This window comes from Triticum aestivum, chromosome 4A (assembly GCF_018294505.1).
Source record: "Triticum aestivum cultivar Chinese Spring chromosome 4A, IWGSC CS RefSeq v2.1, whole genome shotgun sequence".
NCBI lineage: Eukaryota > Viridiplantae > Streptophyta > Magnoliopsida > Poales > Poaceae > Triticum > Triticum aestivum.
In genome coordinates, this window is record NC_057803.1 from 595,320,396 (window position 1) to 595,346,472 (window position 26,077).

Genomic DNA, 26,077 nt, shown 5'->3' on the forward strand with positions numbered 1-26,077 from the left:
TGTGATGTAGTATTTCACTTGATTAATCTTATATTGTCCCAGCTAGATAGAGCCTAGCTTACACAATCTGCACTCCATTTTTAGAAGCGACCATACCATTTTCATTTAAGAAAATGAAAGATTGATTGCTTCCTGGCTCTGCATCATACACACGTCCTATTTCTTTTTTGCAACAATGGGTAATATTTTAATATCAAGACAATGACGCACGCAATCAAAATAATAAAATAAAAATAAAGACAACCAACGCGACTAATCTTGTCGTAAACGCTCACGTTCACAACTGGGTAATACACAAAAGCATATAACCTTACATAAAAAAGAATGTATTTTTCTTGTGAAACCCTAGTCATCTTGGCTCAACCAAATAGCCTAAAAAGACCGCATTGGCACCAATCCTCTATTCCTAGCTACAAACCACTACCTATTTGTTCTTGCCATGCAACTATGCCATATTTTTCATAGCCATACAATCATGTCACATAAGCAAGCCTTGCATTTAAGTCATGAATACTTTTTTTTTGCATTAGTCTATACATGCAACACTGCCACATCATCAATTCACACATCTTAGTCGACGTAAGAAATTTCTTTCATTAGCTTTTGTATACTGATGGACAATACATGTGTTAGGCGATTGCAACATACCTATGTAGTTCAACCTTCATATTTTTGTTAGAAATAATATTCTTTTGACTGCAACTGATTTTTTTCCTCTTTTAGATACTTGTATGTTTTTTTAATGTTTTTAAGTTCACATTGGCTTTCCATTAAAATAGTTAATTTTTAACAACTATTTATACATTTTTTAACAAGGTACCCGCGGCAACACGCGGAGCATCATCTAGTATGAATAAATGAGCGGAGCGAGTTATGGACCTCTAAAGACATGTACCCCTAAAAAGTGACATGCTCCACATCAAAGCATTATATTTCAGCATGTCGGCACAAGCTCGGCGCTTTTCTCTGCAAGGTTCGTAGCCTAGTTTAGAGTTGTCTGCTCGCTTGTGTGGGTGGCCGTCTGGTTAGCATGGACCGGCATAGATTTTTGACGTCTGTTGTGGTGAGGGCTTCATTGGTGGTTGTCTACAGTGAAGTCGGAGTCGTTGGCTCATGGAGGAGTTATAACAATGACGCTTGATGACAATCTTGATGGTGCTTTCTTCTTGACGGTGTGTGTGTGTGTGTGTGTACGTGTGGGTAAGCAGGTTGCTCGTGGTTGCCCCGTGTGGCCATTGTGGTGGTTTTTGCCCGCTTTTTCACTATGTAACTACTTCCTAATTAATGGATGAGGTAAAACTTTTACCATAGTTAAAAAAAATACTGCCAAGCAATCATTGCAGTTGCGTATAACAAAACAAACATAAAATTTACCTGTTCGATCATGCATATAGTCATAGTCATCCCAAAACTTAAGAAAAACTCTGGGACCCTCATCTATTATTGAGTTTAGTTTTGATCTCAAAATTCCGAATGATGCAAGTTTGACTATTTTGCGACAATTTTTTTCATCTATTCATCATACATCATGACAGTACAAATTACAGAAAAAGAACCCAAAGTTACATTCATATCCATAGACCACCTAGCAATTACTACAAGCAGTGTAGAGCGGATAACGCGTCACCGTCATCACCCCTCTCTCATTAAGTCGGGCAAACCATAGTATACAATAAGAAAGTTATCGTGCGAAGGCCCAAAAGAACCAGCGCACTGGAATAACAACCATCGGGCGGAAACAACCTTATTTCATTTTAAGAGGTGCCTCCTCTTCGCCTTAGTATACTTAGCCAGTCACAGTGCATTCCATGGCGTTGATGGAACTGGCCCAAGAACATGAGCAGCTAGCACACTGCTTAATTAGCAGACTATTCGCATCAGCTCCAGCACGCACGTCAAGTCAAGCACAATGCATGTTCTTCCATGTCGAGACCATCATCACCCGCATGCACCCCGTGGATGGAGCTCGCCGTGTCGAGGGACAAGCGCGCGTCCCTGCACCACCACCACTACCACATCACACTGTCTGATCGACGGGAAACCGACCGGCCACATCGATCGTCCTGCCCTGCGCACAACGTTGCATTCCATCTTGGGTCCATGTGGATGTGGTCTTCGTTGTTGATCTCTTATCTGATATGCCCCCACGAACTTGCAGAAAAGTTTTTTCTGTAAGCACATGATGGTTCATTACATCCCAGGTACTCCACGACCACGACGGGCAATGATATGTAGACGCATAGTCATCATTAGGATGTGCCAGAATCTCGGCCGTCGAATAGGATCGTCGCGAAAACGGGTGATCAGGGACAGCCATCCGATGACCGATTGATGGCACCGGCCGGTATGACCTTCAAGTTGAAGCCTGGCCAGCACCATGATGTGGATGGATGGCTTGATTTCGATTAGAGTGGACGGGTTAATCCAAGGTGGAAAAGCCTCGACTTGTCAGATTTGGCACTGTGATCGAACAATATAGATCGATGGTGATCGAGCAGTGGCTCTTGATGTAGTACGTGTCTATTTCTTTTCAATCTCTCCTCGTCCTTGCTTGTGCTGTGACTTGTGGTAAAGCTAGGTTGCCTCTACTGGGAGTTGAAAAATATCAGTGTTACTGTCACGTATGGAAATGAATATCCATGCACGTTTCACTTTTGCAAAGGTGGAAATGGAATAATACCGTTGTCACTGTCGCCAACATGTTGGTGCACGGTGAATAGATTGCTCCGAATCTCAACGTAGGCCTAACCTAAACAATGCAAAGGGTTAACCAGGACCGTTTGTGTCAGTTTGCATGCAGAAGGTGAAGCCCCAACTGCTACCGTTAAAATGTGCAGAGCAGCAGCAGGTTCAGACGGGTGCCTCGTCCTCTGGCACTGCTATCGATCGATAAGTCTCTGACAGAGCATGGCTGTATGCACAATAGTTTAAGCCAGTAATCGGACGCAGCCACATGGATTACTAACTGATATTCCTGCGTTTTGACAGGCGAAAGTAACACATGCTACTGTGTATCCAAGGTCAAACCATCCATGGTGTATATGCGCCCGCCCTACCCTACCCTTCTTCTCTCAAGTCCTTTTCTACTAGGAGCAGCAGTTTTAGTTTATCCCTACCAGTGCGTCGGTCGTAGAGACACTGATCGAGCCGAGCGCATGCATGCATCGCTGCCGCCGGTCCCGCCCGTGGCCGGAGTCTCGTCCAGAGTGGAGCTGTTGCTGGTGGTGTAGGCACGGCAGGGGCACGGCCCGTGATGACGACGGGAGAGGAGTGAGGGCTCGCAGAGCCAAAAGCTACCGCCAACTTTTGGGGTGAGGAGCGTTGCCCGAGGCCGGAGCGACATGATTGGCGAGCGAGCCTAGCAGCGGCTGGCGCGCAAAAGGCGCACTGATGATGGCGATCTCGCCGGCCGGTTTTGGTCAGCTCGGCTCCGCGGCGTGCGCCGGGCATGGCATCTGCGCGCCCAGACCGAGGCCGAGGATCATCGATGGAGCTCGAGCAGCTGGCTGGCTTGCTGGCTGGCTTATGAGTGAGGCGAGATCGATGGGACACGCCATGCGGGTACGTACGTACCTACGTAAGGGACGCATGATGGCATGATGGCATGTCATGTGCCGTCCGGTCTTCGCCCGGGGCCGTGTGGATGCGTGCCCTGACTGGCTGGGTTGGCTGCCGGATGACGGGATATTGGGGGAGTCATGATGGTTTGTGGGATGAGTGATGTACTGTGTGTGGTGTGTTCTTCCACCCGACTTCTTGAGATCAGTTGAGTCGCTGGTGCCAGCATGCGCTCAGGGAAATGCACCAATGCCTGTCGATCTGCTGGCCTGGCCTGCTTGCTCGCTTCTTGTTTTTCTTTGTAATCATGTCGTCATGGTGCCTTTGAGCGCTACACTATAGCAGAAGAACCTAGGACTAGTGCCATTTGAAAGGGACACGGTAATGTATCGCTTAGAGCGACCCCGAGCGCAGCTTCCAGCACAGCGCTGCTAAAGGCGCCGGCCCAAGAAGCGACGCAGAGCGTCGATCTTTTATTTTTATTTTTTAAAATCCTTATTTATAATTTCAATGTTTATGCAGTGTTTAAAAAAGTTTACGCAATATAAAAAATGTTTTCCCAATTTTTATAATTTTTTTAGTGGAATTCAGAAAATTTTGATGTGTTTTGGAAAAAATGTTCCTCTCATTTTTCAAAAATCTTTATGCAGTGCGCTAATTTCTAAAATGCTAATGACATTGACAATAAGTACATCAAATAATGTTCAGGCGTTCAAAAAAATCTTTGTGCCATTTTTTTAGTTATACGATAATTTTTTTTAAATTTTACAATTCAACTAAAATGTTTCATACCATTCAAAAAACTGTATTGGACTTTTAAAATAAATTCATGAATTTCAAGGAATATGTTCATAACATTTAAAAAACATTTACACAACGTTGAAAAATGTTCGCCTTGTTTAAATTGTTTTATATCATGCTAAAAATGTTTCAATGTGTATTAACATGTATTAAAAAACTGTCCAAAAAACATTCCGCACAATGCAATTCAAAAATATTCAATGCATGTGCAACCATTTGCTTTATGTCCTATATGTTTCACCGGCGAAATATGTGTCGGTGAAACATATGGGAAGAAGGAAAATAGATGCAACCCGGGGAAATATGTGTACAACAAAATAAATATGCGTTCATCGATGTGGCATATGCCCGTCAACTACGAAGCGTCTGCGTCAACTTCGACAATCTCATGATCTGCATGCTCAGACTATCGGATGTGCTCATAGGGGCTGAATGCGTGCCCTGGGGCTGAGGGGCTGGAACATGACAGGATATGGGGGGACTCATGATGGTTAGAGTGATGAGTGATGTACTTTGTGTGGTGTGTTCTTCCACCCGACTTTTTGAGATCCGTTGAGTCGCTAGTGCCAGCATGCGCTCAGGGAAATGCACCAATGCATGTCGATCTGCTGGCCTGCTTGCTCGCTTCTTGTTTTGGCTTGTAATCATGTCGCCATGGTGCGTTTGGGCCCTACGGTAGAGCAGAAGTACCTAGGATCAGTGCCATTTGCAAAGGGATACGGTTATGTATCACTTAGAGAGACCCCGAGCGCAGCGTCGCCCACAGCGCTCCTAAAGGGGCCGACGCAAGAGACGAAGCAAAGTGTCGCTCTTTTAATTTTATTTTTAAAAATCCTTATTTATAATTTCAATGTTTATGCAGTGTTTCAAAAAGTTTACGAATATTAAAAAATGTTTTCTCAAATTTTATAATTTTTTAGTGGAATTCAGAAAATTTTGATGTGTTTTGGAAAAAATGTTCCTCTCATTTTTCAAAAATCTTCATCCAGTGCGCTAATTTCTAAAATGCTAATGACATTGACAATAAGTACATCAAATAATGTTCAGGCGTTCAAAAAAATCTTTGTGCCATTTTTTTAATTATACGATAATTTTTTTAAATTTTTTACAATTCAACTAAAATGTTTCATACCATTCAAAAAACTGTATTGGACTTTTGAAATAAATTCATGAATTTCAAGGAATATGTTCATAACATTTAAAAAACATTTACACAACGTTGAAAAATGTTCGCCTTGTTTAAATTGTTTTATATCATGCTAAAAAATGTTTCAATGTGTATTTGGCTTAACATGTATTAAAAAATTGTCCAAAAAACATTCCGCACAATGCAATTCAAAAATATTCAACGCATGCGCAACCATTTGCTTTATGTCCTATATGTTTCACCGGCGAAATATGTGTCGGTGAAACATATGGGAAGAAGGAAAATAGATGCAACCCGGGGAAATATGTGTACAACAAAATAAATATGCGTTCATCGATGTGGCATATGCCCGTCAACTACGAAGCGTCTGCGTTAACTTCGACAATCTCATGATCTGCATGCTCAGACTATCGGATGTACTCATAGGGGCTGAATGCGTGCCCTGGGGCTGAGGTGCTGGAACATGACAAGATATGGGGGGACTCATGATGGTTAGAGTGATGAGTGATGTACTTTGTGTGGTGTGTTCTTCCACCCGACTTTTTGAGATCCGTTGAGTCGCTAGTGCCAGCATGCGCTCAGGGAAATGCACCAATGCATGTCGATCTGCTGGCCTGCTTGCTCGCTTCTTGTTTTGGCTTGTAATCATGTCGCCATGGTGCGTTTGGGCCCTACGGTAGAGCAGAAGTACCTAGGATCAGTGCCATTTGCAAAGGGATACGGTTATGTATCGCTTAGAGAGACCCCGAGCGCAGCGTCGCCCACAGCGCTCCTAAAGGGGCCGACGCAAGAGAGGAAGCAAAGTGTCGCTCTTTTAATTTTATTTTTAAAAATCCTTATTTATAATTTCAATGTTTATGCAGTGTTTAAAAAAGTTTAGGCAATATTAAAAAATGGTTTCTCAATTTTTATAATTTTTTTTAGTGGAATTCAGAAAATTTTGATGTGTTTTGGAAAAAATGTTCCTCTCATTTTTCAAAAATCTTAATGCAGTGCGCTAATTTCTAAAATGCTAATGACATTGACAATAAGTACATCAAATAATGTTCAGGCGTTCAAAAAAAATCTTTGTGTCATTTTTTTTAATTATATGATAATTTTTTTAATTTTTTTACAATTCAACTAAAATTTCATACCATTCAAAAAACTGTATTGGACTTTTAAAATAAATTCATGAATTTCAAGGAATATGTTCATAACATTTAAAAAACATTTACACAACGTTGAAAAATATTCGCCTTGTTTAAATTGTTTTATATCATGCTAAAAAATGTTTCAATGTGTATTTGGCTTAACATGTATTAAAAAATTGTCCAAAAAACATTCCGCACAATGCAATTCAAAAATATTCAACGCATGCGCAACCATTTGCTTTATGTCCTATATGTTTCACCGGCGAAATATGTGTCGGTGAAACATATAGGAAGAAGGAAAATAGATGCAACCCGGGGAAATATGTGTACAACAAAATAAATATGCGTTCATCGATGTGGCATATGCCCGTCAACTACGAAGCGTCTGCGTTAACTTCGACAATCTCATGATCTGCATGCTTAGACTATCGGATGTGCTCATAGGGGCTGAATGCGTGCCCTGGGGCTGAGGGGCTGGAACATGACAGGATATGGGGGGACTCATGATGGTTAGAGTGATGAGTGATGTACTTTGTGTGGTGTGTTCTTCCACCCGACTTTTTGAGCTCCGTTGAGTCGCTAGTGCCAGCATGCGCTCAGGGAAATGCACCAATGCATGTCGATCTGCTGGCCTGCTTGCTCGCTTCTTGTTTTGGCTTGTAATCATGTCGCCATGGTGCGTTTGGGCCCTACGGTAGAGCAGAAGTACCTAGGATCAGTGCCATTTGCAAAGGGATACGGTTATGTATCACTTAGAGAGACCCCGAGCGCAGCGTCGCCCACAGCGCTCCTAAAGGGGCCGACGCAAGAGACGAAGCAAAGTGTCGCTCTTTTAATTTTATTTTTAAAAATCCTTATTTATAATTTCAATGTTTATGCAGTGTTTAAAAAAGTTTACGCAATATGAAAAAATGTTTTCTCAATTTTTATAATTTTTTTAGTGGAATTCAGAAAATTTTGATGTGTTTTGGAAAAAATGTTCCTCTCATTTTTCAAAAATCTTTATGCAGTGCGCTAATTTCTAAAATGCTAATGACATTGACAATAAGTACATCAAATAATGTTCAGGCGTTCAAAAAAAATCTTTGTGCCATTTTTTTAATTATACGATAATTTTTTTAAAATTTTTACAATTCAACTAAAATGTTTCATACCATTCAAAAAACTGTATTGGACTTTTAAAATAAATTCATGAATTTCAAGGAATATGTTCATAACATTTAAAAAACATTTACACAACGTTGAAAAATGTTCACCTTGTTTAAATTGTTTTATATCAGGCTAAAAAATGTTTCAATGTGTATTTGGCTTAACATGTATTAAAAAATTGTCCAAAAAACATTCCGCACAATGCAATTCAAAAATATTCAACGCACGCGCAACCATTTGCTTTATGTCCTATATGTTTCACCGGCGAAATATGTGTCGGTGAAACATATGGGAAGAAGGAAAATAGATGCAACCCGGGGAAATATGTGTACAACAAAATAAATATGCGTTCATCGATGTGGCATATGCCCGTCAACTACAAAGTGTCTGCGTCAACTTCGACAATCTCATGATCTGCATGCTTAGACTATCGGATGTGCTCATAGGGGCTGAATGCGTGCCCTGGGGCTGAGGGGCTGGAACATGACAGGATATGGGGGGACTCATGATGGTTAGAGTGATGAGTGATGTACTTTGCGTGGTGTGTTCTTCCACCCGACTTTTTGAGATCCGTTGAGTCGCTAGTGCCAGCATGCGCTCAGGAAAATGCACCAATGCATGTCGATCTGCTGGCCTGCTTGCTCGCTTCTTGTTTTGGCTTGTAATCATGTCGCCATGGTGCATTTGGGCCCTACGGTAGAGCAGAAGTACCTAGGATCAATGCCATTTGCAAAGGGATACGGTTATGTATCGCTTAGAGAGACCCCGAGCGCAGCGTCGCCCACAGCGCTCCTAAAGGGGCCGACGCAAGAGACGAAGCAAAGTGTCGCTCTTTTAATTTTATTTTTAATTTGTATTTTCTAAAATCCTTTTATATTCAAATGTTTATGCAGTATTTGAAATTTTTTACACAATAATAAAATATGTTGGCACAATTTTTATAATTGTCTTAGTGGAATTCAGAAAATGTTGACGTTTTCTGAAAAAAAAATGATCCTGTCATTTTTAAAAATTCTTTATGCAGTGTGCTAATTTCGAATCTGTTAATGACATTGAAAAAAGTACATCAAATAATGTTCACGCGCTAAAAAAATCTTTGTGCCAATTTTCTTATTTATACAATAAAAAAATTTATTTTTGTGAAATTCAAATAAAATGTTTCGTAACATTCAAAAAACTGTATTTGACATTTAAAACAAGAAATATGTTCATAACATTTAAAAAACATTTATACAACGTTGAAAAATGTTCGCCTTATTTAATTTGTTTTATATTATGCTAAAAAATGTTTTAACGTGTATTTGGCTGAACATGTATTCAAAAAGTGTTCAAAAAGATTCTGCACCATGCAATTCAAAAATATTCAACGCATGTGCAACCATTTGCTTTATCTCCTATATGTTTCACCGGGGGAAATATGTGTCGGTCAAATATGCCTGTCAAGTACGAAACGTGTGCGTCAACTTCGTCAATCTCATGATCTGCATGCTCGGATGTGATCATAGGGGTAGGATACGTGCGCATGCATTCATAGTAGTGATTGTGGATGCGTGTATGTGCGTGTCTGTGTGTATACTTGTCAAAACAAAACAAAAGGCAAGCCAGGGAATTCCATGGGACGGGAAAGAATTCCACACAAACACAAAGACTAACCCACTTGTGAACAAGCTATGTCTCCATCAGATCGTGCTGTACTGCCCCCAAATTCAGCAAGCATGCGTAGCGTAGCCCGGTGGTGGCCTGAGTCGATCTCAGCGGCGTGGTCTCTTGTGTGCTGTGGCCTAACCGCTTGCCCGTGAGCTGCCAAAGCAACCCCATCGAGAAGCTGCAAAAAGTTGAATTCAATCCTTCTGACGCTATAAATATCGACCCAATCGATCGAACTCCACCACAAGAACACTTAAGCTCCACTACAACAAGGGAGAGGAGAGAACACGATGGCCACTTCATCAGTCCTCCTCCCTGTGCTCCTCCTGGTGGCCGTCGCCGGCGCGGAGGCGGCGACCTTCACGGTGATCAACAAGTGCCAGTACACGGTGTGGGCGGCGGCGGTGCCGGCCGGCGGGGGCAGGAAGCTGGACGCGGGGCAGACGTGGAGCATAGACGTGCCGGCGGGCACGACGAGCGGGCGGGTGTGGGCGCGCACGGGGTGCAGCTTCGACGGCGCCGGCAACGGGCGGTGCCAGACGGGGGACTGCGGCGGGAAGCTGCAGTGCACGCAGTACGGGCAGGCGCCCAACACGCTGGCGGAGTTCGGGCTGAACAAGTACATGGGCCAGGACTTCTTCGACATCTCCCTCATCGACGGGTTCAACGTGCCCATGTCGTTCGTGCCAGCACCCGGCACCTCCGGGTGCCCCAAGGGCGGGCCGCGGTGCCCGAGGGTGATCACGCCGCAGTGCCCCAGCGAGCTGCGGGCCGCCGGAGGGTGCAACAACGCGTGCACGGTGTTCAAGGAGGACCGGTACTGCTGCACAGGGTCGGCGGCCAACAACTGCGGGCCGACGGACTACTCGAGGTTCTTCAAGGGGCAGTGCTCCGACGCCTACAGCTACCCCAAGGACGACGCCACCAGCATCTTCACCTGCCCCGGCGGCACCAACTACCAGGTCATCTTCTGCCCATGAGTGGCCATGAAAGGGTCTCGAGCACATAGACAAGAATAAGTCTATGTCTATCCGTTCTTATATATCAAAATAAGTGCAACTGGATGCATACATTCGTACGCACATGTAAGCCGGAAATGGATGTATTCGATCGACGTGCGTAATAAAGTCGTGCATGAATAAAATGCTCTTGCGTAATAAATACATGCGTGCATGTTCTTGTAGTAGATATGATTGAGTGTTCTTGTAGTACTACTACTAGATAAGATATCTATAGGTGACTACATTGCCTAAGAGCATGGTTAATAATAAAGCCTGCTGCTGGTTATAAGCCAATGCCACATCATATACAACTTTTATAAAAGGACTGTGATATTTGGCACATGTGTGCCATATAAGCAAAACTGTCACACCTTTATTTTTCTTTACTTTAAATGTATGCATATATTAGCTTGACTATTTCTTCTTTCACGTGCATTTTTTCTTCTAAGTATATGCATACACTAGAGGACAAAAAAGCTGATGTCATTCTAGATTCTTTTTATTCAAATTTTTTTAAATGTTTTGTAGCTTAAACAGTCGGTCCGATGTAAAAAACGTTTCTACATAAAAGATTCGTCGCGCCGAGATCTTCGAAACTAGATCCCATGTTGGCATGTTCCGATGACTTTTTTTAGCCAAAATTTACCACGCTTAGGCTACATAAATTACCATGCCAGTTATATACAAGTTACCGTGCTATTTCCACATAAGTTATCAAACCCATAAAAATGGTTCACCGACCCTGCAGTTCATATATTACCATGTTGTATTCATATAAGTTATCGGGCTTGCGGTTCTTATATTACCATGTTGTTTTTAGGTCTGAGGTTCGTATACTACCATGCTCTTTGGTCAATGTTATATCGGTGCGTGTACATGAGTTATCAGCCGCGGTTCATATATTACCATGATGTTTTCATATAAGTTTCCCGGGGGTATGTTCTTAACAATTTTTCCTCTTAATCAAAGTTATCGTGGTGTTTGTACGTAGGTATGTGATGCGTATGTAATCATGCTATTTATACAGAATTTATGAGGGTATGTTTACAATAATTTCCCCATCGAGTCAAATATTACCATAGTATTTGTACATGATGCGTATGCAATCATGCTATTTACACAAAATTTACGAGGGTATGTTTCAATAATTTCTCCATCGAGTCAAATATTACAATGATGTTTGTATGTAAGTTATCAGGTATTTGTACGTGATGCGTATTACCACTTTTTATTACTCTTTCACAAATCAAGACTATTACCGTGCTATTTACACATAAGTTTCCGGGGTATATTTTCAACAACTTCATCTACCCGAATCAAACTTATCATGGTCTTTGTGAATAACTTATCACGTCTGCGGTGCATATATTACCATGCTATTTGTACAAAATTTACCAACGATATATTTCCGACAACTTTTTCCGTGGGTTAAAGCTAGCATACTGTTTTTGCGTAAGTTATTGTGTCTATAGTAAGTACATTACCGTGCTATTTACGTAGAACTTGTTGGGGTTAATGTTAAAAAATTCAAGGTCAAAAAGTTATCATAGTGTTTGAACGAGAGTTACAGGTCTTCGGCGGGTAAATTATTATGTTATTTACACATAAATTACCGAGGGTATGCTTCTCAACAACTTCATCCGGGTCAAAGTTATCACGGTGTTTGTGCTTAAGTTGTCAAGTTTGTGGTGCGTATATTACCATGATGTTTACATAAAATTTACAGAGGGTATGTTTCCAACAACTTTTTTCCTAGATCAAAGTTAATACGGTGTTTTTGCGTAAGTTATCATGTCTGCAGTGTGTATACTACCGTGCTATTTGCATACAAATTACCGGGGTATGTTTTACAACAACTTTTCTCTCTTGATCAATGTTACCACGATAAGTTATTGCGTATGTACTCCGTATATTACCATGCTATTTACATAGAAGCTACCGTTGACATATTTTTCAGCACATTTTTCTTGCTTGGTCAATATTACCGTGGTGTTTGTAAGTAGTATGTTTTCCCGTTCTCGTCTCCGCTGCATAGCCTCCTCCCACGACCGCCTATATTTCTATCCAAGTTATCAGATCTACAGTTTGTATATTACCCTCCTATTTACATAAGTTATCGAGTGCATGTTTTTAACAACTCCCCACCCCTTTCAAAGTTACCTAGAGTTATCAACTCTGCGGTTCGTATATTATCATGTTATTTACACTGAAGTTATCAGAGTTGTTTTCAACAATTTTTTTCCTCAAGGTCACAATTACCACGGTATTTGTACCTAAATTATCAATTCTTTGGTGCATATATCACCTTGTTATTTAAACAGAAGTTTTTTGGGTGCATGTTTTGAACAATTTTTTCTCTGGTCAATTATCATACTTTCCAAGAAAAGTACCGGGTCAAAAAATACCGGAGAAGAGAAAAATGGAATAGAGGAAGGGTGGACTGCTTGCGGGCCATTCAACGGTGCAGGCTCGCGAACGTGGTTGGGGTCAACGTGCTTGACGGGAGCAAACCCTCACCGGCAAGCTAAGCGGCTGCCGGGGCTGTGTAGGCAGGGTCGTCAGTGGACATCAGGGAGGCGCCGGAGGCCACAACCGTCAGGGCAGAGGGGGTACAGCGAAGGAGCTGCATTTCCAGCGGCGTCGAGCAACAGATCAAGCTAGACGGCCGGTGGAGAGGTGCAGGCGGGGGGCGGCGGCGGACGTCAAAGAGTCGCTGGAGGGCGCGGCCGTCGAGGCGGGTGGAATCCAGTGGAGGAGCTCCCGTCGGATGGGATAACAGAGAGAAGAAGAAGAAGAGACAGAGAGAGGGAGGAAGGAGGATGGAGGGGAAAGAAAGAGCAGGGAGGTGCAGTGCTGTCTGGCTCACTGACGGCGGCTCATCGGATGGGGGGCGCGGCAAGGTGGCGGCGATGCGGCGCGGTTGAAGCTCGGGGATGGGGCGTGCTCGAGTGTTGCGATGCGATATGCAAAACTGCCGAGAGATGTGGTGCTCGAGCGATGCGAGATGCGTGATGTCGCTCACTTGATTTGGATCAAAACGAACGGCATCCAGATGGTGTGGCATTTTTGCAATCTGGCACTGGGTTGCCAAATACATATTTCATTTATAAAAACCCACTAATACAATAGTTTAGCTGTAAACTAGCTGTACTAATTAATGTTTGCATGTAAATGGAGGCAAGAATACACTTTTGATTGGTGGAAGGGCCTGCTCACACCGCTGCATGCTTTGTTTTTTCTTGTTTCTCGCGTTGCAGCCGGCGATAGCTGGAGCGCCCGCTCCCTTGTCTTTCGCTCCATCTCTCTCCTTCAGCAGTGATTTTTCATGACGTGGCACTGCTTATAGCCGGCTGACCAGATCTATTGTACTTGCTCTAATTGTGTAGATAAAGCGTGCGACACGTACTGGATCGATCTCCATCCAAACACTCAATGCCATTCAATTGGGGTGGAAAAAATGGTCACACAAGCCAGAAGACACCGCTAGTGTAGGCGCTGTCCATGTTTGACCAAATAATGACACGGAGGATCCACGGGCGAGTACTTCCACACACGGGATTGAGTTTCTGCATGTTGTTTTGTTTTGTTTCGAGCTCTACACGCTTTCTACATGTTAGTACAGCACATAGCTTGGAATTTTTCTTTGCTTCCGCACCTGCACTATAGGGCAAGAGTGTCGCGAGCAAACATGGAAAACCTAGGCATGCCTTTTTTAGGGGTGGGCGGGAACGCTGGGCATGGGTGAGCGGGAGTACTAGCGCGCCCACTATTTCTCGAATTAAACGAGAGAATATAGAAACTCTCGCTGAAGGATACACCCCTGGTGTATTACACCGTCATGCAGTGATCAATGTCCGCATTTACCTCATACACACCACTCAAGAGAAGGTCAATCATTTTCAACACAAGCTTGACGGAGTCACATTTAAGCGCGAAACGGCACATATAGTGACGAGACACGAAACCAGCGATAAGCAGAAGGATCATGATTTTGAATTGCAGAATCTTTTTGGAATAACCTCGTTCACCTCAAATACTCATTCCTCTAAACAACTCTATCCATCGGAACCATCAAAACAATCAGATTCAGTTTTACGGAGTGCGAGTGCTCTTCAAAAACCTGAGCCCCTACGTTTCTTTTCAATTTTTTTCTTTCTCACTGAATTTTCTTTTTGAAACCAAAACCATGCTTTACATCAAAGTTTCACTAGCAAGATTCGAAAGTGGGAATTATAACCGGCCTTCTTCTGCGGGTTATTTTTCTACTGCCTATTGCCGGACCCTTCCTTCCTCTTATACGGATTAGGAAAGTATTTTTATTATACGTATATTCTTAAACACATGACACCTTAGGTGCACACTTTATTCGGACAGTGGGGCATGATGCTCTAAAAGAACTTATTGAAAAAAAACATAGCAGTAACGGTTGTTTTAAAAAGCACCTCTTCCTTTCCTGAAACTCAAACAACCTACTAGGCTACTAAAAGGCTAATCCAGACGAAGAAGATAGCGAGAAAACGACTCCTCAAGCCGAAGTAAGGGCGGGACCATCTTCTTTTCTGACCGTTTGGAGCTGCTCACAAGGCCTAAACCTTCCTGTAATCCCTGGAGCTTCGTCAGAGCCTTTTCCTTCCCCACAGGCCAGGTCTCAATTTACCTTCGCCACAACTCTAAAATAAGGAGAATCAGCTCAAGATAAAGTTTCAGACCTAGCCATCATCTCAGGTTAATAACCAACTTATTGCTTTGCCGCGTTTTTGATGGAAAAACTAACTTAGGCTCATGTCCCAGAGTGCACAAGGCATGCCAACTCTTAAACTGTCCCAGAGTGCCCAATTCCTCTACAATTCCAACTTATTAGGCTTGTTCCAGGCATTATCTCACTATTTTCGAACCGTGCGCCCTTGCTCGGACTTACATTCCTCTGGTCGAGTTTTGTGCAGCCAAACCTTTTTTCCTTTGACTCCCCCTGTCTTTTTTATTCTTGTTCACATCATTAGCAAAATTATGTAGATTTTTCATATACGTTGCCTCTACCAAATTGGTAAACACACATGGAATCAAACTGTTGCTCGCTGCTTACTATTCCCTGCTGGCCCCTACTTGCACCCTGAAAGGCTTCGAAAGGTCTCCGCTGGTCTCTTCCTTCTCCCATCAAGTCCCTTCATGTACCATGTTCAGAGCACGCACTAGATTGCAATGGTTCTCACCATCAACAGTTTGTTATTGATCCCTACTCGTGTCACAAACACCCTTGGAAGGATTCTGCTGGTTCTCTCCCTCCCCAGCTGAGTCAGATCCCGTGACCACCGCAATATGATCCTCTTTGGGGACCAGAAGATCAATTAATAGGTTAAAATCCTTCCTTCTGGTTAAGATCCCACTGCCTCTTGACCTTCTCCACCCTCTTTTTGGTGTGATCTAGTCCTTGAGTCGTATGACATACTTCATACTTGAATCCTTTCATCATACCTCGGATTCTCATCATTACCCGATGCATTTTTTAGGAACGCACATATATTCCTCCTTACCCCCAGGAATTGCGGAGGCCAACTGTGACGGCCTCGTACTGTGTGTGTGTGTGTGTGTGTTGGCGACTGGTTGTTGCCGCCGAGATGGCGGTGGCAGCCCCGGCCGGCGATCGCCTCCGCGGTGGGAGCGTCAATCACAGGGGTCATCTTGTTCTTGATTTGTAGGATTGTTTACTTTCACTCTCTTTTACCGTGAATGTAAGGTGTATTTTTTTAGAAGTCAAACTTTGACAAATTTTATAGACAAAAATATCAATTTCTATAATAGTGAATCATTATCACTAGCTTTATCATGAAATATATTTTTATATTTAGTTATTTAGTATTGTATATCTTTATTTATGTTGTTGTAAACTTGGTCAAACATAGATGTTGGTTAACTTTTAGAAAAAACTAATACACTTTATATTTAGGAATGCAGGGAGATAAAATATATCCCACCTCATTTTTTTTAGAACACCATGTTACATTAATTAACCATCTCGAAACCTACAATCGTTCGATACAGAATTCACCACACAGGGCGGTACATCGTTAACAAGAATACCATCGAATCTATTGTCAAAACTAAACTTAGCTATTAAATGAGCCACCACATTGGCGGTCCGACTTATCTTAGCCATTTGAAAGCTATTTATCAACTTGGATAAGCTCAAAGCTTCCTTCTTCAAATCAATCAACGTTGATCTATCAAGGTTCTCTGTTGCAAGGGACGCCACAACAAATGCACAATCAGTCTCTAAAATAATAGGATTGTGAAGAGGGATACCTATATATAGACCAGCAATGCACGCCCTTAGCTCTGCTTTCTCCACACTCTAACACGACCCAATGAAGTCCCAAGAAGAGACAATGACTTCCCCAGCCGCATTCCTAACCACCACACCCACACTTGCTTCTCTACTGCTCTCCACAAAGCTCGCATCAACATTAACTTTTAAAAAACCAGTGGGTGGGGGAGTCCAATCTGTCTTAGCTCCCGCAATATTAGGTGCCCATCTTAATCCATCCATTGGACACTTTCCTTTATTTTTTGAGTCCACCGGGGGCATGGAGTGACATGCGGCAAAAGACGCCCAATAATTCCCCACAAAGCTAGCAGAAGCTGAAACTGATTCCTTTCCTTTACCAAAAATCAAGTCATTTCTTAAGTGCCACTCTCCAGAAGATGAAAATGATTTGGTCGCGCATGACCGGCTTCAATTGACTTAGAAACACAATAAACCAATCATACCATGTATATCTGAAGACGTTCTCCGTAGGTAACTCCCAAATGTCCCTCATGGCCATCCGCAACGCAACCGCCTTCGGGCACATGACAAGCGCATGAAATGTATTTTCATCCTCCATTTCACAAATAGTGCACATCCGAACAGTAGTTTGGTGATGCACCACTCTATTAACTTGGACAACCAAGCTATTTGTTGCAACCCTCCATGCAAAAATGCGAATCTTCTGTGGGACATTAGCCTTTCAGATGACATCCCAGATTTTTCTCTCCCCCAACACAGCCTCACTACATTGACCCTCATCCTTATTTTTATCCTTCAAAGTAAGCGCAAACTTGTACGCACTTTTAACCGAGAACATCCCTGTTTTTTCAAAATGCCAAGCAACAAAATCACCCTCCCCATTTGACTGCATACGCAACCTCAAAATCTCCTCCGCGTCATATGGATAAAACAGATGCCTAACCAAATTTTCATCCCACCTCCTAGGGCCACTCAACATCAAGTCTGAAACCCATTTGACTCTTGTCCTATTCTTTCTGGCAGTAATTTTTAGTCCAGAAGATCTTGGGAGCCAGTTATCTCTCCAGATATTAATATTAGCCCCATCACACACTCTCCAAATGACTCCGGATTTAAGCAGATCCAAACATGTAGAATACCTTGCCAAGTAAGAGATGCTGACTGCGGGAAAACCGTATCAAGGATATGTCCATGGGGATAATATTTTGCCTTAATCACTTTGGCACAAAGAGAATCAGGATTAACCACTAACCTCCAGGCCTGTTTAGCTAATAGAGCCTGGTTAAATAATCTGAGGTCCCGGAATCCCATACCACCCTCACCTTTAGGCCTAGTCATCTTATCCCAAGCCAGCCAATGAGTCTTTCTCCTATTCTCCTCATCACCCCACTAGAAATTCCTTATGATCTGAGACAACTCCTCACATAGCGATGCCGGAAATTTAAAAATACCCATTGCATATACCGGAAGAGCCTGCAGGACAGATTTAATCAAAGTTTCTTTCGCCCCACATGAGGCATATTTTTCTATCCAGTCCGATAAAATTTTGAGGGCTTTTTCCTTTGTGGATTGAAATTTACCAGCCTTCATTCTCCCTTGTGGCACTAGGAGCCCAAGGTATTTATCCTCAAAACCCTCCGAAGTGATGCAAAGAATTACCATAACAGCCACCTGGACCTCCATACTGCAATTCTTGCCGAACAATATAGAGCATTTATCTGGGCTCAACAATTGACCCGTCCCCTTCTCATAAGTCGCAATAATATTTTTGATTGCCAAGGCTTGCTCAATGGAACCCTTGAAAAATAAAAGACAATCATCGGCAAACAAGAGATGTGAAATACCCGGGGCCTATCTATTAACCTTGAACTCCAGAAGTGATCCACTAGTACACGCATTCTGTAGCAATAAGGAAAGAGTTTCAGCCACAAATAAGAATAAGTATGGTGAGAGAGGATCCCCTTGCCTAATACCACATGACGGGGAGAACGACTCCAAGAGCTGGCCATTGAAGCGTACTGAAAATTTTACTGAAGTAACACATGCCATAATCCACTTTATCCACTCTGGTGCGAACCCCAATGCGCTCAACATGCACTTCAAAAAATTCCAATCCACTCTATCATAAGCCTTGGCAAGATCCAATTTATAAGCACAGAATTCACGCCGCCCATCCTTCAGAGTTCTTAAGGAATGCATACACTCAAACGCAATAAGAGCATTATCAGAAATAAGTCTCCCTGGAATAAAGGCACTTTGGGTTGGAGAAATCATACCATCAAGATGCAGTCTCAGTCTGTTCACAAGGCACTTTGATATGATTTTATAAACAACATTACACAGACTGATAGGACGGAAGTCTTTGATTGATTGGGGATTTTTCACCTTAGGAATAAGAACAATCACCGTATCGTTTACGCCCTCCGGCATTGTCCCCGTATGAAAAAACTTTTTAACCGCACGAATAATATCCTCCTTCAGCACTCCCCAATTCCTTTGAAAGAACCTTGCTGGAAAACCATCAGGACCCGGAGCTTTAAGTGGGCCAATTTGAAAGAGAGCGTCGCTAATCTCTTGGTCCGTGAACGGTTTACAAATATCAACATTCATATCCTCACTCACAAGCGGCTTGACGAGGGGAATGATCAGAGAAGGATCAACCGTACCATCACATGTGTATAGATCCTTGAAAAATGAGTTAGTGATATTATGGATCTCTGCCACATTCTCTGTAACCGTGCCATCATTCCTTCTCAAGCTCGAAATATTATTTTTCTTAGCTCTCCATGTAGCCTTAGATCTGAAGAATTTTGTGTTCCTATCCCCCCATTTAATTTTATCAATCTGTGATCTTTGCTTCCATAAAATTTCTTCTTTATAAAGGAGCTCATCCATTTCTTTAAGAATCGCCTTCCTTTCAACCAAGGCTGCAGTATCATTTCTATTGTAAAGACTATTTAGTCTTTTCCTCGCCAAATCAAGTTTCCTGGGTAGATATCCAATATAAGTGCTACTCCACTCATGCAATTTTCCAAGCATTCTCTTCAGATTCATGGTCACATCCTTCAAATCCTCATTATGTGTGCCGTCATTCCAACAAGATTTAATTCGCTCCTCTAGAACTACCCCTTCCCTCTCCCAATAAGCCTCGTATCTGAGCTGTTTAACAATTTTGCCAACACGGGGAGACCCCAATAATTGAATCAGCAGAGGACAATGACCAGACCTTGAACTGATAATATGAGACACCTTGCAATCTGGAAACAAAGCAGACCATTGGGGACACGCAACGGCCCGGTCTAGTCTCACTTTGACATTTTTGTTGCCCTCTTGCTTGTTATTATAGGTCCAAGGAACACCATGAAATCCCAAGTCGAAGAGGTTACAATCAGAAAGAACACTCCTAAAATTAGCCATCATGGAAGACGACCTCTTATGCCGAGAAAAATGTTCATTCTGCCACATCGCTTCATTGAAATCCCCAACCAAAAACCACGGTCCCGAACCAAGGGGTTTAATTATACGCAAAAGTTCCCACATTACATACCTTTGACTTGCCTTGGCTTCTTCATAGACAAAAGTGCTTCTCCATTTTGCACCATTGCTAGAACAAATATACATATCAATGAAATGCTCCCCAAACTTATTCAACTCCAAATTATAAGAATCATCCCAGAACACAGCAAGGCCTCCACCTTTCCCTTGAGCTGAAAAGGAGAACACATTTTTCATACCCAACCGATAACGCAAACCTTCAACATATTCTTTATTTTTTCTAGTCTCTGAAAGGAAGATAACATTGGGTTGGTGCGTCTTAGAGAGACACACAAGCTCTTGAACTGTGCGGGGTTGACCCAACCCCCGACAGTTCCAACTCAGGATTTTCATGGCTCCTGACGGGTGCTCACATCCGCGCCCGTCAGTTGACCGACAGCCCCATGGTCGGTAGCTTCCTTAGCAGCCTCACCAATAGCTCTCCCCTCACCTACAGATTCTCTCTTTTTTTCCTGATACACTTCCTCTCCCCCATCCACTTCCTTAGTAACATGAGTGACTACCCCATCTACACCTATCACAGCATCAACTCTCTCAACACAAGCTCTCTTACAAGAAGAAAATTCTACACTCTCAGAACTAGTGCTATTCATGTTGATGATGAAGTCTTGGTCATCCAGGAACCGCCTCTTAGACATCACCGTATTCTCGAGGATGCCGACGAACGTGGGAGAGCTCGCTGCCACTATTCGGTGGGGTAGGCACACCAAACATGGCATGCTTGACACCGGCATACTGCACCACAGCATGCTCCTCGCGCTCTTCTCTGTGGACGCGCTTCCAGCAACCCCAAATGGTCTCCACTCCCTTTGCGTCGACGCAAAGACACTGTCCTCCATGGTCCGCCAGCATTGAACCCACCACCGCCCCCCCGGCAGCAGCCTAGAAGGTGCAGAAAGGTTGGAGTCGCCGGTCTGCACCTCTCCTGGAACCTGGACCTGATCATCCATATAGACGGCGCAGCTGCAACAGAAGTAGCCGGGGCCTTCACACCCGGCAACACCACCTCGGTAGGAGCTTCAACTAGCCCCTCCTTGGACGCCCAGGGTGCACCAGGCATGATGTAGGAATGCACCCCAAGCCCGCTACCAGCGGTAGCCACCGCAGGCGGCGCCCCTGGAGTTCCCGTGTTGATGAAGAGGGATGCGCCTTGGGCAAGCTGGCCGTCCAAAACGGCCCCCCCAGCCAAAGTAGAGGCATCCCCAAAGACAAGTGCCTGCTCGGGCACCACCTGCTGAAGCTGTCCATTGGACCCAGAACCAGCAAGCACCGAACTCCCTTCCTGGGATATGCCAAGCACACGCAGCCCCGGGTCAACGACCGTCGTGGAACCCACCGCCTTCCCGAAAGGAGCCACGGACACCACCGGAGCAGCAGCCACAGACAGGTTCTTGACCGCCGTAGCCACCATAGAGATCATCTTGTCCGGTAGCTTGGCCTTCTCTGTGTCCTCTTCATCTTCCCCGGCACCCGGAAGGCCCCAGAAGTCAATGTGCCGCCGAAACAGCCCACCCCATGACGGTGCTTTGAGCTCGATGGAATAGATCGCCTTGCGAAGCTCGGCCGGAATGCTGCAATTCTTGGCCGTCATGTGACCCACCATACCACAGCACAAGCAAAAATTAGGCAACTTCTCATATTTTACATTGGAGCTTATTTCCTCAGATTTACCAAAGGGAGTGAACTCGACGGTCTTCCTTAGCGGCTCAGCCACCTTATGGAGGATATGAACCCGAAGATGCTCACCAACAATCTGATTGTCTTGGTGTGCCACTGCCTTCACCTCACCCAGCTGGTCCCCAAGAGCCCAGCCCACAGCTTCAGTTTTGAGCGGCACCGGAAGGCCATGGATTTGTACCCAAATCAGGAACGAGTCCAAGCACACATCCACGGGGTCGACCAACCCGTCGAGCGCCGCGATCAGCATGGTGTTGTTCCTGAAGTGCCACGGGCCAGCACGGAGAACATGCTTTAGGTCTCCCTCATCCGAGAAAGTGATGACGAACCGGCCGTCCTTGCAATCGACCCTCTGAGCCACTGCACTGCCACGCAACTTCCATGGGCCACGGAGGTCGCCGACGACTGCCTTGGGGTCGATCGGGTACGGCGACAGCACACGAGCCACCGGAGTTTCCCCGCCACCGCACGCAGGGCAGCTTCCATGTTGATGACGATCGGACGGTGGCCAGTTCTTTGACCCACGAACATCTTGCTCTTGCCTGCCCTCCGAAGCAATGGAGGATCCGCCGCCGCTGATGCAAAGCCAACGGAGGCCGAAGGCATGACGGAGAGGACCAAGCCCCACGGCCCTCCCACCACCGCCGTCCCTTGGAACATAGCAGGAGCCGCCCGCGCTCCCTGAACATCAGGGACTGAAGGAGGCGAGACTGTCACCCCATGGCCAGCATGATCGGAGGCACCCGCAACAGGGAGACCCGCAGCCGGAGACGGCGAGTCTAGACGAGTCTCCTGACCGGCCCCAATGCCGTTCACCTCCATACTTTTCCCTCCTTGGTCACCCATAGGTTCCTGAAACACAGAGACAGAAACAGAGAGCGGGCGAACAGCGGCAAGAACAGGTTTGTGAAAAGTCCCTTTGATCCCTCTCCTGAAATACAGTTTGTCTTCCCCAAATTCCGCATCCAAATCACCAAAATTATCATCCCAATTACTCATACCTTGCTGTCCGTTTCCATTAATCTTCAAATCTGAAGTAATACCAAGGGAAACCGACGGGCAAAACTGACCTTTATTCCCCCGATTTACATCTCTGAAGGCGGGATCAAGGCCGGATTCCCCTCCCAATGAAGTCGTTGGAGCAATCCCCTCCCCTCCTCCTTTGATTTTCTCTTGAGTTGGAGACGAATTGAAGAAAGCATCTGCTTTGGCCTTCATCCGCCGCAAACACAGCTCACGATCTTGCGCCCGTCGAAGGATCTCCCTCCCCCTCCGCTTGAAGATGCTCCAGTCCACGAAGGAATGGCCACCCAACTCACCAGCATCCAACCTCTCTCCATGCCCCCGGCACTTGGCCGGCGGCAGCGCCGCCGCCATGGCCTCTCGCCCTCAGGTCGCCACCGCTCTCGCTAGAGTGTTTCACGAGTTTATGACGACGCCTTCTTTATATTTGAATGAATGAATTTGTTGGATTTATATCCCACCTCATTTAGGGAGATAACGTATATTATCTTCAGTAACATAGTACTAAATTTATGGGGTAATGGAATTAACTAGAAAACAAGTCAGTAAGAGAGGAAATATCATACAATAAAGAAAATATTATATCTTTAGTATTAATAAATCATCTTAGCTAAGAGAAGATAAACCTTTTCTTTTTTTGTTTCTCTCTTTCCAACTCAATTTTTATAGTCCATGGTGGTATTGCTATTGCTAAAATAACATTATTATCATGTGTGTCTTGCTCCAAGAGCAGTTTATTCTTGCACAACTCACCTATTCCCAGGCTTTTACAATGGATCGTGCATGTGAGTGTCATGATCAATGTTCACATGTCGTATCGCCAAGTAACATTACACATATGGTAACTTACTATTTCTCTGTACATATATGATACGGGATTGCTAAATCTCAGTCGACTGAGATTTAACCGGATATATAAGGTTGGTCGTGATCATGGGCAGAAGACGACCTGGTAGTTGGTGCCTCCGGGGCAAGTGAAGGTGCTGGAGGCGTCATCCTTGGGGTAGCTGTACGCGTCCGGGCACTGCCCCTTGAAGAACTTGGAATAGTCGGTCGGCCCGCAGTTGTCTGCTGCCGTGCCAGTGCAGCAGTACTCATCCTTCTTGAACACCGTGCACGCGTTGTTGCCCCCGCCGGGTGCACGGAGCTCGGACAGGCACTGCGACGTGATGTCAGCATCGCACCGCGACCCGCCCTTGGCGCACCCGGCGGTGCCGTCCGCCGGCAAGAAGTCCATGGGCACGTTGAAGCCGTCGATGAGGGAGATGTCGAAGAAGTCGAGGTTGTTGAAGCCGTTCAGCCCGAACTCGGCCAGCGTGTTGGGTGCCTGCCCGTACCCCGTGCACTACAGCACGCCGCCGCAGTCCCCCGTCTGGCATTTCCCGTTGTCGCTCCCGTCGAAGTTGCACCCCGTGCGCGCCCACACGCGCCCGCCGGTCGTGCCCGCCGGCACCTCGATGCTCCATGGCTGCGCCCCGGGGTCCAGCTGCTTGCCACCGCCGGACGGCACGGCGGCCGCCCACGCGGTGAATTGGCACTTGTTGGTGATGGTGAATCGTGGCGGCGTGGGTGCCGGCAACGAGGAGAAAAAGAGGGAGGGTGTGCAGCACGACACGGGAAGCGGCTGCTAGGGATGCCATTGTTGTGTGTTAGTGATGCCACTGTGTGTGCTAGTAGAGTTTGGTCTGAAGTGGGTATTTATAGTTGTTTTACATTGCTCGGTAACGTGGAAATTTGACGTTTTCACACACAAAAGTTCCATGAATCTTCCACGTTACTAATTAAGTTTGGCAAGCCACTGTGGACGTAAATAGTAGTACTCCGGTGCGAAATTTTGGACGTGTATGGAAGATTTCCACCACACAATCGGTTCAATTTTTTCTTCTTCTTTGCATTTGCCTCAAGTTTGATTCATCTGTATATTTTCTAAATGCGTCCGGGAAAAAGAATATCTGCACAAGAGTCCTAGAAATATTTATTCACAAAAAAAAGTTCTAGAAATATTGACGAATCCGCTTGTTGTGGGTGCATGACTTCCACGGCAACTTAATTGCACCCGATGACTTGACCTTGTATGTATCTATCATAAACAGCGTGTACAGGACGTTAAAAGTCCATCAGTCTGCTGTTATGTTGATAGCTTCATTTCCCGCCTAACATATTCAGAAGAAAAAACTTCGGTCCATCATAATAAGTGTCATGGTTTCAGTTAAGTTGAACTAAAACCACAACACTTATTATAGATCGGAGGGAGTACTGCTCTTGTGGAATTCATAACCAATTTGTGTTCCCGAATTTGCTCCTCTCTAGTAAGCTCCAAACCTCCCTCATAACCTACGAAGTGTTATACCCTTTGTGCACTCAATGACAGCGTGATGTTCATCCTCGACGGTGTTGCCGCACACTTCGCAAACATCATCCGTAACAATTGTTCTTTTGCATCAGTTTTGCTTTGTAATAGGAGACTTTTTTTAATAGTTTGGATTGCTTAACCCATGTGTCACGTGGTTTGTAGCAAGAGACTTTGTAGAGACTATTCACCCGAAGATTCTTATCTTTTCTGACACCTCAACCCCCCAAATAGAATCCCATAGGGCCCGATCTGAAGCCACCTGGAGATCTCCACCCTTGATGCTTGTTGCTAGCTTGTAGGCGCTACGGACCTTAAATTTCCCGGTCTTTTCAAAGCGCCATGCCATACAGTCCAGTCCACGGCATCCGAAGTAGGCAGTTTGATGTTACATATTACATCCATGTCAAAAGGTTGGAAGATTTGCTTAATAAGCTATACATCCCATGCATTAGTGCCCGGTGTCATAAGTTGGTTTACCCACCGAAGTCTTGATCGTCTCTTAAACATGGCCGATTTCGGTCCATCTTTTCTCGGAATCCAGTTTTTTTTTTTACCATGGAAACAGTAGAAAGGCTCCTGCATATATATTAAAGGAACAAAAATATTACATATGTACAATGGGGTACACTACTGAATGATCAATCACACTAAAAGTACTAGTCATGTAATGGAGGCAACAAAGGCAGTACTAGTTATGTAATGGATCCAGTTTTTCCCTCGATCCAATTTTCTTTTTGTTTCCCACTCTCC

General features: G+C 44.5%; 1 protein-coding gene and 1 pseudogene across 1 annotated transcript; one reads left to right on the forward strand and one right to left on the reverse strand.

The window, feature by feature from the left end:
• The first annotated feature begins 9,669 nt into the window (after positions 1 to 9,669).
• Positions 9,670 to 10,596, forward strand: LOC123087337 (alpha-amylase/trypsin inhibitor). The gene has a single exon (XM_044509330.1). The coding sequence runs from the start codon at positions 9,726 to 9,728 to the stop codon at positions 10,413 to 10,415; it is 690 nt and encodes a 229-aa protein (XP_044365265.1). The 5' UTR covers positions 9,670 to 9,725; the 3' UTR covers positions 10,416 to 10,596.
• Positions 10,597 to 20,461: 9,865 nt separating this feature from the next.
• On the reverse strand, positions 20,462 to 24,614 carry LOC123087338 (alpha-amylase/trypsin inhibitor-like; annotated as a pseudogene).
• Positions 24,615 to 26,077: the final 1,463 nt, after the last annotated feature.

Coding starts and splice junctions, on each gene's coding strand:
- LOC123087337 (XM_044509330.1), top strand. CDS start 9,726: ATGGCCACTTCATCAGTCCTCCTCCCTGTGCTCCTCCTGGTGGCCGTC.